A 16749-nucleotide genomic window follows, 5' to 3' on the forward strand; every position below is an offset into this window, starting at 1 on the left:
ATTTTGTTGATATACAGGCTGTTAGAGAGAGTGAGAGTGCAGAATTAAGTTTTATGTGCCCACGCTACCATCTCCAGATATGATAATTAATCAAAGAGTTGACTTATGCAAAATCTCAAATGCAAAAAGCTTTGGAAGATTTGTTGTTACATCAACATCAGATATCTTTATAAGTAATAGATGCTGGGTGATAGCAGGAAGGTGGTTAAATGATAAACTGTTTGGTTGTCACAAATCTATCTTCATTATGAGTTAAACTCACTGTGTGAACACGTACTATCATGTGTTTTATTCCGTGTACTTGTGTAGAGTGAAAAAATTACTACATAGTTAACATCCACATGTAATTATGAGCCCCATGTCCACCAATGGATGCAGGTCGGGGTGAGGCAGGTCGGGAGACATTTTTCTGTGTTTCCACACGCGAAAAACTGGAAAGGGTACCCTAATATCCGACCCAAACTCTCCTACTTTGTTGGAACCCTTCCGTTGGGGTACCAATCTAACTGACCCGACCCAAAAGGGTTGAGTTTGACACACTGCAATCCATTAATTGGTTGATTAATGCACCGCTATAAAGTTGTTTCCAACAGCTCAACACACCCTATACACTCGCATACAGTCTTTTTTCAAAAGCTTGCGCAATTTCTACATTGGTTGTCCTCGTCTTCATTCTTCTTCTGCTTTTCTGTTCCCTTCCACACCCTTCTTTTCTCTGGTTTGTTTCTCTTGCTGGTCGCATGTCAGCTATTCTGGTCAGCACTGCCCCCACAATTTCCGGTGGTATTGCTCCATCTTCTGTGTCAAGCAATGGATAGCTAAGCTGACTGAAAATGGACCAAATTACTAGCGTAACTGATGCAGAAGATGGACGAAACTGTCCTTCTGTCTGCGTATCCGATGTCTGAGTCGAGCATAAATGGGCCTTACATTTCCGTTTAAAATGGCGTTACAAAGGACCACCAAGAAGAAAGAACAGAAATTGCTGGATGACGGCCATTCTCCTCCTTTTCGAGTCGTGTTTTTGTTATACTTTAAGGAAGGTGCTGCGCTGTAATGCCGTCATAAAATTATGAAGCTGAGGCATCTATCGCTATCCAACTGATACTCTGTCTCTCGAGTAAGGTTACGGTTGGCTTTGGAAACACAACAAGATTAGAGTTTACAAACCACATCCACACCCTAACCGTCCTGTCTTGACCTGTACCCATTGGTGGAAACGAGGCTATGATGTGCTTGTGCAACAGCTGTTGTGTCATTATTGCTGAATTGATTTTTTATAATATGGGAGAAAAATGGAAAACATGTCCCAAGGTTGGTATATAAAATCAAGTCATGTGGAATTGTTAGGAGAATGATGGATCGCCTACAGAGATGTGGACTCAAGTCCAGATGATAGGTAATGTTAGCATCTATGTTAAAAATGTTAGCTTGTTACAACTTTTGTACCATGAGATTATCTCTACGTTACAGTATTTGTATTTTAAATTTAAATCTGATTAAATTGGTCTAGACTACAGGTTATCTGAATTCAGGTACCAAATGTGAGGTAAAATAGTTTGCATCTTAACCACCATTACAGGTCACTCTGTAATTTATCGAATGGCAATAAATAATAATAATAATAATAATGAATCAGTTGGAAAAAAAAGTATAAAGTCTTCACTACTCCTTAAAGTGCCAAAAATTAAACTAATGCTTAGGTGAGCATTAAAAAAAAAAAAAAAAGTGCATGGGGTGGCATGTCTCAGTGGGTAGAGTGGTCATCTTGTAGCCTGAGGGTTGCTGGTTCGATCCTCGACCTGTCGAGCTCATGTTGAGGTGTCCCTGAAAAAGACACCAAACTGATGGGTCGTAACCTTTAATTGGTTTCTTGTATCTATCATTCATTGCAAAAGGTTATCTAATACCTCTTGGAAGATTTGAATATTTAGCCAATGAAAAAGAAAACATTTAATTAATTACTTTAAGAAAAATCACTGCCTATGTATACGTATCAAGTGTGGCCTTTGTGAGTATTGTACTTCATTGGAGTTTCATCTGGTGATAAAAGAGATCAATAAACTATTGACTGGATGGTTGAGGTCTGGAAAATGGAAGTGCTGTTCACATACAGATATCTGACCCTGAAAGATTAGCAACATGTTTTGATGAAGTGGGACTAGGCTGTTAAAGTACCAACAAGTATAAACATTGCTGTCACTCATTCCCTCACCTAATCATTTTTGTTCTACATTTGTGTTTGGCCACATCATGAATCACAAAATTACAAAATCTGTTGTTTTTTTGTGTGTGTGTGTTTCATTTGATTCCTCCAGCTGAAAGATCAGTGGTTGGCTCCCTAGCTGATCCCCCCATATTGTCTCAGATGTGTTAATCTGTGTGAATGTGGAAAACTGCAGTGCTGTATGCTGCAGACTGTTTTTGTGAATGAATATAAAACACTCTTTAAGTGTTTTGATAAACTTAAAGAAAGTTCAAAAGGTGCAGTTTAAGAACTATTTACCATTTAAACTTTGTTCCCAGCCAATTTTGCCTGTCTGCCAGCTGCATTCAAAACCAAGCCGGGGGTAAACTCCCATGTTAAAAAAAAAAAGGAAGGCTTTGTATGATTGTGAGAAACTAAAAATAACTCTCATTAAAATACTTAAAGATGTCAGATCAAGGTCTTGTAAGGAGAGCAGACAGGACAAGATTAAATTATGGGGCCACACAGCTAATGTATTGTTTGTGATGGCATTTATATTTGAGACCTAGTTCAGCCTCTAAAATGTCCTGGAACAGCAGCAGATTGTGTCTCCATAATCCTAAAAAGAAAGTGTGGCCTTAAAAGTGCTTGCATTTTTTTCATTCATCTATTTACTTGTAGCAGTTTTCATAGAAGCCACCCTGACAAAACCCTTCCATCTGTTACTTCTCACAGCTTTTTCAGTAGCACTGTGAGAAGAGTGAGAATTGAATAGTTTTACATTCATATATCAAAGCAAAAATCAGTCCTGTTAGTATTCTTTAGTATCTAAAATTTCTGTGCAGCAAGAATAAAATAATTTTTAAACAGGTTTTTCAGAGTAACCTTAGAAAATGACCATGGCAACTGCTAAGAGAAGAATAGAGTCGTGACTTGAGCAAGAATACATCATTTTGAACTATTTTACCTTCATTCATGAAATATTTAGTAGACTAAATTTTCCAACCTTTCCTAGTTTTATGCATACAGAACTGTCAGAATGGATTTAGTTCTTTAAAGATTATTTGTAGAGTCTCTGAGCTGAAGAAGCACTATTATAATGCCTTGATGCAGTCCCTGCCTGTTTTTATGTTTTTATACCGTCTCCCTGCGCAGTTTTGCTCATGTCATTGCAATTACTGTCTTAATGTTTGAACATGTTTCCATTCTAATCCTGGTGAAGCTGCATTAGGCATTAAGCAAAGCTTTTTTAACCTTACGTTGCCCATATTGTAGGTGGTACTCGGTCTTATCTGCAGCATTGTTGAACCTCAATATTTTTCCACATTGAATGAGTGTGGGTCTGTGGCTTAATGGAGATGTCATTCACCAGTTGGATGGTTGGTGGTTTTATCCCAGCTTCTCCAGTCCACATATTGAAGAATGGGTGAATTATTGAATGTGGTTTATAGTGTAAACCACTTTGAGCAGTCAACAAGATAAATGTAGTCCATTTACCATTCAACAGCCTGGAAGGGAGGTTTCCTGAAATCTTTATTAGGGTTTTTTTTTGTTTGTTTGTTTGTTTTTTTTAATAAAAAACAATTAGTTTTGTACAACCTGAGGACAATTTTTGACAATTCCTCATCTCCTGGTTTGTGGTCAAACCGACGACATATTTTGTTTTTTAATGACACTGTGAATGAGTGTGTGTGTGTGTGTGTGTGTGTGTGTGGGGGGGGGGGGGGGGGGGGGGGTTGATAGCTATTCTGGGAATCAAACTGGGAGCCAGATCAATGAGTGACCTTGAATATAGAGTTTCAAATTGATGGAGTCTGCAACATAGCTAGTGATTGTAAATGCTATCGAGTGCACTGAGTCTACATTGCTGCAGAACAGATGAAGCATGGTGAAGCAGGTGATACACCCTAAAAATGTTAGCAGGAGATAGAAGGGAGACCAGCACATCTTTTCTTTTTCTTCTAATGTTTTATCTTGTTATTTTTATATCTGGACAGTGAAGTGAAGCTTTTTTTTAATTCCTGTACTTTAAAATGACTAATTAGTCATGAAATAGTCTGATTAATCTGTATCTGGTCATTTTAATACATAGTTCATGGTTCGACAATATGTCAGATTTAACATCAAAAGTAGAACATTTAAACAAAATAAAACTTGGGTATACCTACTGAAACAAAGATTATAACAAGGCAAGTTACTCTTGTCCATGGCAGTGTGTTTACCCTTAGTGTTCCCAGGGCTATAATATACACAAGGAACTGTAGTAACATACAGTAACGAACACTTCTACCGAAGGCAAGCCAGTAACCTAGCTTATGTGAAGTGATGGCATTACACTGTATCATACAGGTTGTGTTGGACTACCGTTTGATAACCATGACTCTCTGTGAGTTATTTTGAAATGTTAGTCAATAAATCTGTGTTTTAATAAAGAAAAAGAGAGTTGTTAACACCTATGCAATCTGGAATGCAGCACTCTTTTTGAAAAGTAGAAATGACTGAAGCTGAAGCCAATAAACACCTTCAAATACTGCTGAATCACATAATTCAAGGCTGAATGATGACTAAACACATGTCCATTGTGCTCAAAAGTTTTCTGGTGTCAGTGATTATTTATTTTTATTTATTTATTTATTTGTTTATTTATTTATTTTATAAATACCAATGTAAAGAAGAATTAATCAAAGACTGTAAGCTTTTTATCTTGGTTGTATGGTGATCCAGTGTATTTCCCATCACTGCAAACTCAAAGATTGAAACAGCTGTTTTCAAAGAAGCAGTACAAAACAGTGATTTAAAAATAAATTGTGCTGTTTTGATCCACATTTTACACTGCAAATCAACTTTTTTTTTTCTTTTGGAAACATTGGTAAAGACATGTTGGTTTTTGAATTAAAGCAAACACTGATTATGTTTCTATTTTTGTTTAGACAGGAAACTCTGCATTACTGTCCTAAAGGCAATAACTGATATGTTTTATTTATAGTTTAATTCTTTTGGGATTTTGAGTCATTCTTTAAACAAAACTGTTGTGATGATAACATTATTCAGAGGCTGAAATCACACTGCTAGAGTTAACCACTTTAAAAAGATAAGCGTTTCCCAGGCAAAGAAAAAAAAAAAAAAAGTCAGACCTTTGCTGAGAAAATGCTGACAGATCTAAGTGGTGTTAATCTGCATCCAGTGTACTTTGTATGACAGTACTGACATAGTGTAATTTATTTTCTCTGTTGTTTTAATCAAATGCTTTTGTCAGAATTACTTTAGAAAAATCTGACAGGTTAAAAACATTTGTTTTCTCATGCATAAAATCTGTATGGTAACTTTTAACTTATCTTGTTTTGATCATTTCAATTTAATTTATGATGTAATTATGATTTATTTGTAAATATTTGCTATTTTGCTATTTGATATTTTAAATGCTTTCTTTGCACCATATGTAATATCTTTAATGTTTTATGTAAAGCATTGTCTTGTACATGAAATGTACTATACAAACAAACTTCCCTTGCATATTCTGTTATTCCCAATCTCTTGGACTTAACGACTTTTCAACACTGTTGAGGGTCCATTTTTATTAAAGCTGCTGTGGTGGGTCATGGCAGAAAAAGATACTTATCAGGAGGGCTCACTGGCAGGATTTAGAATTTGACCAGACACCCTATTAACAAGTTCTTTCTTTATGCTGCTGAAAACAGTGATTTCAGTTTAATACATTGCATGTCTCCCTGCTGTCTATAATAAAATACATTTCATTTAAGTCTACCACTTCTGGGGAGTAGTAGAGTTTTTGTGGACCTGCATTAATGACCTCATTTAGATCCTGCAGGACTGTGTGACTGACAGATGAATGCAATATCCTGGCCTGGTGATCATTCCCTCTGTACCAGTCTCTGAAACAGGATATATGAGGGGATGGTGGCAGAACATTTTTTTCTCCTGCGCAGGTTTTGTTTGTGCTAATGAACAAATTCAGTTAAGACAGCCAATAACAGGGACAGGAATGCTTGCAAAGAGGTTCCTAAATCAAAAGGGATTGGTAACATTTTATGTGGTGTGACCTTTAGAGCACTCCTACATCTTTTTCAGCTGCAATTATACACTCAGGCCTATTTACAGGTTGAGCAGAAAATTCTCCCTAGAATGAAACAGTTTCAGACAGATGCTTCTTATAGACATCTTATTCAGTAATTGTCAAGGATTCTTTATCCTGTTGCCATATTGGACTTTGTGCCTGGCGCATATACCTTAAGCAGCTTGATGCAGACTCCTTCAAAAATAGACAAGGGTTGTATTTTTAGCAGAGGGAAGGTTCACTTCTTGAATGCTTTTGAATCACACTGAGACATGTCTGGTGGAGTCACATTTATTCTCTTGTGTTACCACAGTTACCTCATGCAGAAGATCCAGTGGTATCAAGAAGTTTTTCTGTATTATCTAAGATAATCTTAAGTATTTTTCCCAGTAAATGTATGGAAGCATTGTTATTATATCCCTGCCTGCCTATATCTATTCTCTCCACTTCTCATCCTTTGTTTCGCAATCACTCCCTCCGACCTCCTGTCAAACTGACAAGGCTTTTAAGGGTTCTTGGAGAACCAATTAAAAAGTGGAGGTCATACCAAGTTACTGCACAGCCAGCACCTCCTGCATCAACTGGCTTTGAAGACTGGCGATGACCAGATAACATGCTGATGACCCCTGCTCCTAACACCACTTTGCTTCTTGCTGATACACATCTGTACTCTGCGAAAAGGGCACTGTATGAGGGAGAATGTGTAATATAAAAAGACAAGAAGAAAAAAAATTCAAGATTATTTCTAAATAATAAGTATGCCTGAATTATAAATGTGGTTGAAATATAAAATATGAGCAACAATCTGAAATGTCCCCTGTACCTTGAGAAAAAAAAAAGATGACTGAGAATTGTGCATAAAATTATTGACAGTTTTTTTGCATGAATTTACTGAATTTGTGAGCTGTGATAATGATTATATTGGACAAACAGCGTTCATGCATGCTAGTATGAAAACGTAACTCTTTTAAGTATTTAGGTTTTGCATTTGGATCGCTGCATAACCATTGGTGTTACAAGGGTAATCCAGCAACATTTGAATAGAGCTTCATGGCTTCATTGTGTAAATTTATAAAACTCCCACTGCAAGACCAGCGGGCAGAGAGGCATAACAGCATGAAAAAAAAGACCAATCCTTCATAACATTTAAAGACACAACATTTAGCATCAGTGACTGATAATCCATATTGTTTCCCTGCTTGATACCATGGTTGTACCCTGCGGATGCTGGAATGCAGTTACCCTGAATCCTTGAACAAGAGGTGGCCAATTAAATACACCTCAATCTCAATGACTCAAACTAAAAACTCTCTACATGTGACATTCAAACGGAATAAAAAGTGGAAGAAGTCTTACGGAAGAGGATGTCAGGCTTGGACATGTGATAGCAGTCATGAACATGTAGGCCTGAATATGAGTGGAATTCTCACTTCCACAAAAAAACCTAAGTTAACACTCTTACAGGGTGTCACAAACCACCATTTTGCTTTAGGAAATACAAAGAACTCACTTCACTGACCTAAAATAAAGCACGTTAAAACAGACAAGGCCTAAAAGATCCACCATTCCTCTACTCATTAGTCCACTGTAACCCCGAGCAAAGTTGCCTCATTATGAAAAATCTGCCTCTGATAACCTGCAAGCACAAGTCACTCCTTCGCTAATATAAAAAATTGCTTACCACTGGGCACTGAATTTTTCACACAGAAAAACTCTTTAAAAACCAGGAGCAAAATACTGCGTGCATGAAAGCAAAACCCGAATCCTCACTGTGACAGCAGAAATATCAATTTCTTACCAGATCAGCACATAATTACACATGCATTTCCCAAAGCCTCAGTGGCATTCACCACAGACATGACTAACATTCAATAAGTATATTCTTTCAATAAGTAGGTAGTCGGGTAGCTGTCATCTCTATATGGACAGTCTCAGCCTGAGCTCTCCCCTCTCATGAGAAGTGAGTAATGTCTGTGAAGCACTATTATTATAGTCTACCTGAATGACAGGGGAATTAAGAGATAAGCTGCAATGGATGCTGATTTCAGTGATTTCAAAAGAAAAGAACTTGGTAAAAATTAAATATATCCTCAACATTTCTGGGTGAAAATGTGTGCTTCAGTTTGGGCAGCTTCATATCCTTTAAAATATATATTGTTTATGATACCTACATATACTTCAGTGATTGTTTAGAATTGTAAACAACAAAACTGAAAACCAAATTTGAGTATACTTTATACAGTAATTTTCAAAGGAATTAAGCTAAATTTGATCATAAACTGAAACTCTCCCATGGTTATGTTTACTAAAACACCTGAGCTGTGCTTCAGTGGTTAAGATCTAAAGTCAAATGTCATTTCAACTGTTCAGAGGGTGATCCTGTTACTATTTAAAACATTGCTTATGTCCCCTCTACATTTAGTTTTCTTACTGTTTGGCCTCCATAGCTAAGAAACATAAGCCTGTGAAGCTTCACCAGCAGCAGTGAGTGTTCCCTGACTTTATGTGCCCTAGGTTTAACCTTTCAAGCTTCCTTTGTTGTGCTCAGGCTGCTGCTGCAGTCTTGAGGGGACATCAGTTACTACTTACTGTAAACAATCTCCTAAAAAATAAGACATGAAAAGTGGCGAGCACTTAATAAACAAGCAAATGCAATGTTTATCCATCATTAAGCACAAAAAGTCTATCAGCATAAACTATAAAAGGCCTACGTGTGATTTTGTACAGCTTTTGTGTGTTAATAATTCAACATTTTATATAACATTTCTAATACACATATATAGCTATGAGTCATCGTCTGCTAGTCAGCCTTGGACCTTGCATAGGCTATTTACAAGTTTGACTTCCCAATATAAAATAGTTCCTGAACAGATACTGGTGTAAAGCAGTGATGTTGCATGGTAAGATTTATGAAATGGTAGTTTTTGTTCCTGATTCCAGTTCAGATGAGAACTGGCTATGTAATATTTTGCAACATGGGGAATTGTTTCATTACAAAACCAGAAGTTGTGCAGAGGGAGTTTTTAATTGAGCTTGATAAGTTTATCTAATATTTTTAGCCCTGTGTTGAGATGTGTATTCCATCAGCCCAATGTGTCAGAGTATACCAGCTCCCTGAGTCTGGCAACAGCTTAGCTAAATGCTTAACATTTAATCTTTGTTCTCCTCCACATAATGAGAATCTATGTTCATCTTTAGCAATCAGTGACACTTGCGACTGCATGTACTGTTATGTAACTGTTATGGAATCATCTGGTTCATTATAACGGTTTAACCCTGAGCTTCATCACTGAAGAACTACTGATTCTGCAAGAAACAAAAAAAGAGGGCAAACTTTTTAGCTACTTAAAACCCTTATGAAAAAAAAATAATAATTGGCCAGATGCTGTGAGGCCATTCTAAAATGTCTGATACTCATGCTTTCATGCTTCAGTTGCTACCATAAGTGACTCATTCTCTTTTTTCTAGGACAAGCCAGTATCTTCTCAGGCACAAATGGAACAAATACAACCGATATGCTTTCCACATTATGTCCTCGGCAGCAGCCTCTCTAGCATGTTCTCTGCAGTGTCAGTAAACAGCCACCTCGCAAACCATTGTCATATCATTTTAATTTTGTGTGTTATGTGGTGTTGGTCCCTGTCCACATCCCTGTCCGACTAAAAAAAAAACAGGGATTATGTTAACAGATCAACTGAGTGCATTTAAGCAAACTTCCAATTAACAGGAACTGTTGGGGGGGAAAAAAAAAAAAAACAGTCATGGCTTGGATATTGTTGGCTATTTTTTTTTTTTTTTTACTGTCTTCTCATATTTTAGTCAGCTTTTCTTTTACTTACTGTTAAAATTTTAACTGATTTGATTTGTACACTTTTTTTTTTTTTTTTTGCTTCCTGCATTTGCTCCACACCTGTTATTTGTCTAGATGATTACCCCACTGCTGCATTACTGTCATTCACACCTGGTTGTAATCAGTCATTACTCTCTCTCTGTAGGTGCTTCTCAAAGAGATGAATACTCCCTTGGTAGAATGGATTCTGCCAGGTCCCATTTTTCTAAAGACAGCAACATCCTAACTACTGTGAGATATGACAAATGATCCTGGCTATGATATTATGTTTCATGTGTACAGACTGTACAGTATTATATGCTGTACTGTAGCAGGCTTTGAAGAGCAACACAGAATCTGAGTATCACACCAACACTGAATGAGCTGAAAAATGGCTGCCTGGTTTGGAAAAGTATGTATTGATATGTTTACTAGTATGTTATTCAGCAGTTGTAACTCTTAATTCCTTCTGAATTACATCTTTGCCCGTGGTATGAGCTGGAGATTCTGCTGTCACAATTAACCACATTTGCTTCCACAAGTTATGTTTGGAATTTTTGCCATTCATCTACACACCAGTGGTGTAAAACTAAACTGGCCCACCAGCAAGTCTAATGTGGCATGTGAGATGAAATGTGTAAATGGTAAATGTAAAAATGTAATAAACATTAACTGCAATTTTTTTAATAAGAGTAACTGTAAATCCTAATTTATCAACATGAGGTTGTATTTTTTTAATGTTTAAATATAAACATTTCCAAGGCAGTGGGGATAACTTGTTATATATTTTGTCTTTCATAATTAACAGATCTCACTTCAGTTTGTATTATGAGGTGAGTCGGTTCAGCTGGGCAGGATTACTACACACATGTGGAAATGTACAGGTATGTGCATTTAAAATAACTTCTAGGCCTTGACAAGTCACTCTAATCATAATGTGGCCCTGTACTAAATCGAGTTTGACACCCCTGATCCACACAGTTCAGATTTGTTTTTTATTTTAAACAACGGTGTCCCCTGTTCTTATTGGTTAGTTAGTGGATGTAGGTCAAAGCAGCTGCAGGATCATCCTACATTTTTAAAGCCGTCAGAAATTTATCTTTGGTTGTCTTTGATCACACGATTGTACCACGAGCAGTCTTTGAACATTTTATCACACTGGTCATCTTTCATCTAGGATGGTCAAGAATCAAACACACCATGAATTACTGCTTTCTTGCATTCAGAAAACATGTGATGCAGCTGTACTAAGAAGTGGACAAAGTTAATGGCAACAACACCCCTAACAATTTTATCCTACACACAAAATCTAAAAAACTGCCACAGCTATTTAAAAGCTACTACTATATATTATAGTTTATTGTCTTTTGATGGATACATTACAATTTTAACAACTTGATGGTAACAAAAAATACAGTGAAGTAGATTCCTTGTGCACCATCTTTGATGTGTGCAAATAACTGTCAAAGCTTTGAGAACAGAACAGTCAGACATCAGTACAGTTATCTGCAAGATTTGATGGTGCTCTGTCTCATTCAGGATTCTTCTTCATCCTTGAGGAGCAGCAGGTCTATACTCAATGGTTTCCGTCATTTCCTGCCAGTGTCCAAGTTTCATTGTGATAAGCTGTCTAGCCTTTGACCCACACATATTCCCACCGAATATTTGATCTTTGCTTGTACTTTGTTGCTGCCTTGTGCCTCACCTTTATCTGAATGCTGGCTGGAGGTGGGGAATTTGACCCTTACTATGTTTTTGGAATTGGGAATTGATGCTTCCTATTTTACACAGTATTAGCCAAAAGTTTGGAGACACTTTTTCATTAAATCTAATGGAAAAGTGTGTCCAAACTTTTGACTGGGAGTGTATAAAGTGTAAGAAGTAACTGGGAGATGATACTGGGAGAATGTAATAAAGAAATATGCAGATTTGTACTTATTTATACTACCTTTTAGGTCAGTTATGCCAGCACTTTCAAAACATGTAAATGACCTACAGTACATTGTAGTGGTATGGATAGCAATGTCATTTTACATAAAAAGAACCCGCTTTTCCTCTTCTCTTAATCTCTTCAATCGTTTATCATGTTTTTTAATTTAAGTATGGACCAATCCAGTGCATAAGTAGTTGGTAGATGACACTTCAGCCAGGAATAAAATTATCTTAGCTTAACAAAAAGAACAGAGACATGACTGTGTCCAAAAACAAAACGGTTAATCACAGTCAATCAATAAAATCTTTCATTTATCTATTACAGGACATTCTCTTGTTAACTGGGAAAAGACAAGCATCTATGACAGACTATACACTGTACAATATCAACTAAATACATGTGGAAAATAAATGTGGATTATGTACATGCATATTTCAAAAGTCAGGGCACTTTTTATCCCACTTAAGTGCATTATTTAATAATGTGATTTCTGCAGCAGCGAAACATCAGTCATCATTGTGCAAGCTTCAGTTTGCTTTGTGATTACATGGCAAATTCCTGAACACATCAAAGCAGACCTATAGATGCATAGTACTTAGGGAAACTGATATCAATATTTTTTTGTGTATTGGAATAATGGGTTGACAGCAGGGCTGCAGGAAATCACAGCATCAGACCAAGAAACAGTCTTGTATTTAACCACTTATACTCTGAATGTGATATAATTCCTCCAGACATGTGATGAAATATTTACTTTGTCTGCTGAAGCACAAGGTCAACTATGCTGTTTTCTCTCCAAAGTACATCAGTGTGGTTCTTCATCTATATGCCCACAGTTTGTATACATATGGATGAAAAGCCACTATGCTTGATTTATTTCTTTTGCTTTGAGCATGTTGTTAATCCTTATTAAATCCTATCTGTTAGACTGCTCATCACAGATTAATGACACTCAAGGGTCATGGTGCTACTTCAACTAGACAGATTTAATATAGACAAATTATTAAATTTAATATGCAAGTATTATTATAAGAGTATTATTCAATACCTACTATCAGCCAGAAAATAATTCCAGGTATAGAAATACACTAGAAAACATGTTGTGATAAGATAGCGAACATTAGAACTGCCTCACTGCCACCTCCGTTAACAAGATGAAATGTGGAGTAAACTGTTAATTGAAATTTTAAAACTCAGATTTAATGTTTTTGTTCATTTTACATCAACCTGTAGTTTGCTGTGTTTTGTTAGCCTGTCAGACATAAAACTGGCTGCCCTGGGATTTATGGCCTAACTTGAAACATGGAATTTCACAAAACTGCAAATTTACTCAGTCACACATCAAATTAATCTGATAACTGAAGTAATACAGGCACTACGTGAAATAAATCTGACACTTTAATAACTTAATATTAATCAAAGTCCACTCAAACACAACCACTGTTTTCCATCAATGCATTGTCTATGCACAGTTATTCCAATGCAGGGTCACAGGGGGGCTGGAGCCTCCCAGCAGCTACTAGGTGAGAGGCCATACACCCTGGACAGATCAGCCACTGTTTACCTTTGCTGAAAATAAAACAAGCAAAGGGCTGCAGTGTTTTTAAGGTTGTAGATACATCTCTGCCTAAACATATCCCACCCCCCCATTCTGACTTTTCATGGGGGTAACAGCACCAGAAAAGGGACCCTGAAAGTTAAGCAGTTAAATTAAATGAAACCTTCACATTTTCCATCTTATTGCTCAAATTTAAAAGGCCTGAAACTGTAAAAGTTTCAGGTCTTATATTTATAAAATATGTTTTTCTAATGCCAAATAGGTGATGTCACTTTTATTGCACTTACTCATAACATGTGTCACTGAGATGTCGCCCACTTCATTAATGTCACGCCGTAACAAAAGCCGACTGTGCTGACATCATATACAAAATCTCAAAGAAGCATCTCATTTGGAAGTGTGTGTGACCAGAGGCAGGCCAAGAATGGTTGACACAAGAAATCAAACGAGGTGATGCCAGATTTAGAGTGGAGTGGTGAAAGAGAAGCTCAGATGTAACAACAGAGGCCTTGAATGATAGCAGGATGTGTCGAAACGTTGATTTAATAAGAAAAGAGGTGACATTAAAATTACATTTTTAGACACAAACACTGCTTGAAATACCATGAACTACTAAGGCTGAAAATCAATAAGCAAACACTTCTGTGTCTTTAGATTTAAAGCTTCAACAACCAGTTGAAGCCCATTACTGACATCTTGCCACATCAGGATGACACTCTTTTTGGCTTTTCTCTACCACCATCACTCTCAAACTCACACACCTGAAGACTGTATTCCAGGTCAAGAGTTACTTGAGCACAATTAGCAAGAAGCAGAAAGATTAATCAAAATCTTTATCATGTAAAGCAGCTGAAAATGATAACGGAGGAAGTGAGAACGTGGTAGTGAGTGGGAGAGTGTGTGTTGGCTGTTTGAGTGTTGAGTATGTGCACAGAGCAAAGGATTGTAAGGCTAAATGAGGAAGGAAAACTCCAGAATTCATTTAATAAAAGCTTTTTGGTATTTCTTGTTAGATGTCTAGGGATAGTTTTATTGTAAGTTATTCCTTTAGAGAATGGTGTATTTAGTTGAAGTGTTGCCCTGTTAATGTTTAGTCCTGGTTCACAGGTTTGATAGGCTATATTAAATTAAGCTTTCTGGGAAAAATGCCAGCTCAGAGCTCCCAGAAGCTGTGCAGCTTGTTGACAAGATGATTTCCGACTTCATCTCTATGTATATAGACACTTGAATTGGCTATTTAATAACATGATCACATATCACATTGTTTGAGTATGATTCTTGGACAGATGAGCATTGAAATGGCTTCTTCTCTATATGTGTTCAGTCTTTTGAGGATTTACTGTGGCTGGGTTGGTTTGGGGGGTATGACCTGGCTTCATTGGTATTATGATCTTTTTTATTATTAGAGGTGATTTTACATAATTAAAATAAGGAGATTTGTTCCCTGCAGCAGTCTACACTCTTTCCAGTTTCCCACAATAACCCCAGGAGCAACCTCCAGCAGAAACCTACCTAATAAAAGCAATTTCACTTCTCTGGCTGCCTTCTCCCCATCTTCTCGGAGGTTTTTGTCAATCATCTTTGACCTCTCCGCGGCAGCTTTATCCTCGGCGCTCACTGTACAACCCATTGGTCCTTAAAAGCAGGGGCGCACCAACCACTTGCGCAAAAACAAAAATAAATAAAAATAAATAAATAAATAAATATTTTAAAATGATGATAATAAAAAAAATAATTGTCGATGTCAAAAATGAGGATGGAAAATATTCTGTATCCAGTCCCACCTTCTGGGGAGGGAAACAACCTATTCCAGAGTTTGGATCAACGTAAAAAGTCAATATCCCTGCTCTCCTGCTCAACTAGAAGCTATGTGGTCCATGCCGAGACGCTCTGAGTCCTCTGCCCTGCATCCATCCATCAACATGGTAAGCTGTCTGACTCTCTTGTCGGTCTGGCGAACAGTACGTTCCCTCGCTCGCGCGACTGCTGCGGTCCTTCTCGACACCCAGTTATGCTCGCGCAAAAATCGTCAGATATCCTCGTGACAGCTGGAAGTAGGCAACCAGTTGCATTGACGTCACTTCGGCAACTTGTCGCGATAGTCCAATTAAAGCAGGTGAGCCCTTCGCGCGGTGGCTTGCGTGGAACCAATTAGAGGGGATGCCAGCGAGGCGTGATGTTAGGAGTGTGATGTGCTGACTGCAGTGGGCGCTGTGCCAGCGTCATTCCGCTGCATTTCTGCTAAGCGCTCAGTCTGGAGCGACAAATAGGCAACAGCGTTTTGCAGTGGTACTAACTGCTATCAGGACTGGCTGCACCACACAGGAGCCGCTTAATGTTTGCGGGGATGCGGTGTGTGCAGATAAAATGGCTTAAATGTCTTTGCGTCACATGTTTATGAAATACCTTGGCACCTCATTAGCCTGTTAGAATAACTGGTACACAGCGCCATCGAGTGGTGGATGACTGGTGTTTGTTGAAGCTGTGAGTAATCCCTTTCATAATGAGAAATGGAACACAGCGTACTCACCAAGTCAATAAGTCACTTACTCATTTGGTATTTAATTTAACATTTGACGTGAAATAATAAAACAAACTTTTTTTTAAAGAACTTTAAAGATTAGCTGCAACCATACAGAGTACATGTGATAAGAGGGGCTCAAGCTGTACAGTGAGGGTACAAGGAATAGAGATAAAGAAGGTGGAGGATTTTAAGTAGCCCACTTAGGGTCAACATTTCAGAGTATTGAAAAGAGGTGGAGATGTGTACAAGCAGGCTGGAATGGGTGGGACAAAAACTGTAATAAAAGAGCATATGAAAGGAAAAGTTTACAAGATGTGGAGGTGGGACCGATAATGTTGTGTTGTATGGTTTGGAAATGGTGGCCCTGAGGAAAAGCAAGAGGCAGAACTGCAAGTGGCAGAAATTAAAATGTACATCGGAGGAACAGCAGGTGTTAGGTGTTTTGGATACAATTAAAGGATGTCACATTGAGATGGTTTGGGCATGTACAGAGGAGGTAGGTGAATATATCCGTAGAAGGATGCTGAGATTGGAAGTATCAGGCAGGAGGCCTAGAGGACCAAAAATTAGATTTATAGATGTGCTGAAAGAGGCCATGAAGTTAGTTGGTCTAAGAGAGGAGGATGCAGAGGAGAGGATTAA

At 37.6% G+C, this 16749-nt stretch overlaps 1 protein-coding gene across 2 annotated transcripts in view; it reads right to left on the reverse strand.

Moving 5' to 3' along the window:
• Positions 1 to 15910, reverse strand: part of gnai2b (guanine nucleotide binding protein (G protein), alpha inhibiting activity polypeptide 2b) — a 42035-nt gene extending 26125 nt beyond the window's left edge. Inside the window, exons 1-2 of one of the 2 annotated variants that reach the window (XM_041981066.1) lie at positions 15368 to 15910; positions 15096 to 15243 (exon numbers count right to left, since the gene is read on the reverse strand). In XM_041981066.1, the coding sequence (XP_041837000.1) occupies positions 15096 to 15213 (118 nt within the window). In that variant the 5' untranslated portion in view covers positions 15214 to 15243; positions 15368 to 15910. Of the gene's footprint in view, positions 1 to 15095 lie in introns of both variants that reach the window. The other variant, XM_041981065.1, reaches the window with a different exon arrangement.
• Between the last annotated feature and the right edge of the window lie 839 nt (positions 15911 to 16749).

The sequence above is a fragment of the Melanotaenia boesemani genome, chromosome 3 (genome assembly GCF_017639745.1).
Source record: "Melanotaenia boesemani isolate fMelBoe1 chromosome 3, fMelBoe1.pri, whole genome shotgun sequence".
Lineage (NCBI taxonomy): Eukaryota > Metazoa > Chordata > Actinopteri > Atheriniformes > Melanotaeniidae > Melanotaenia > Melanotaenia boesemani.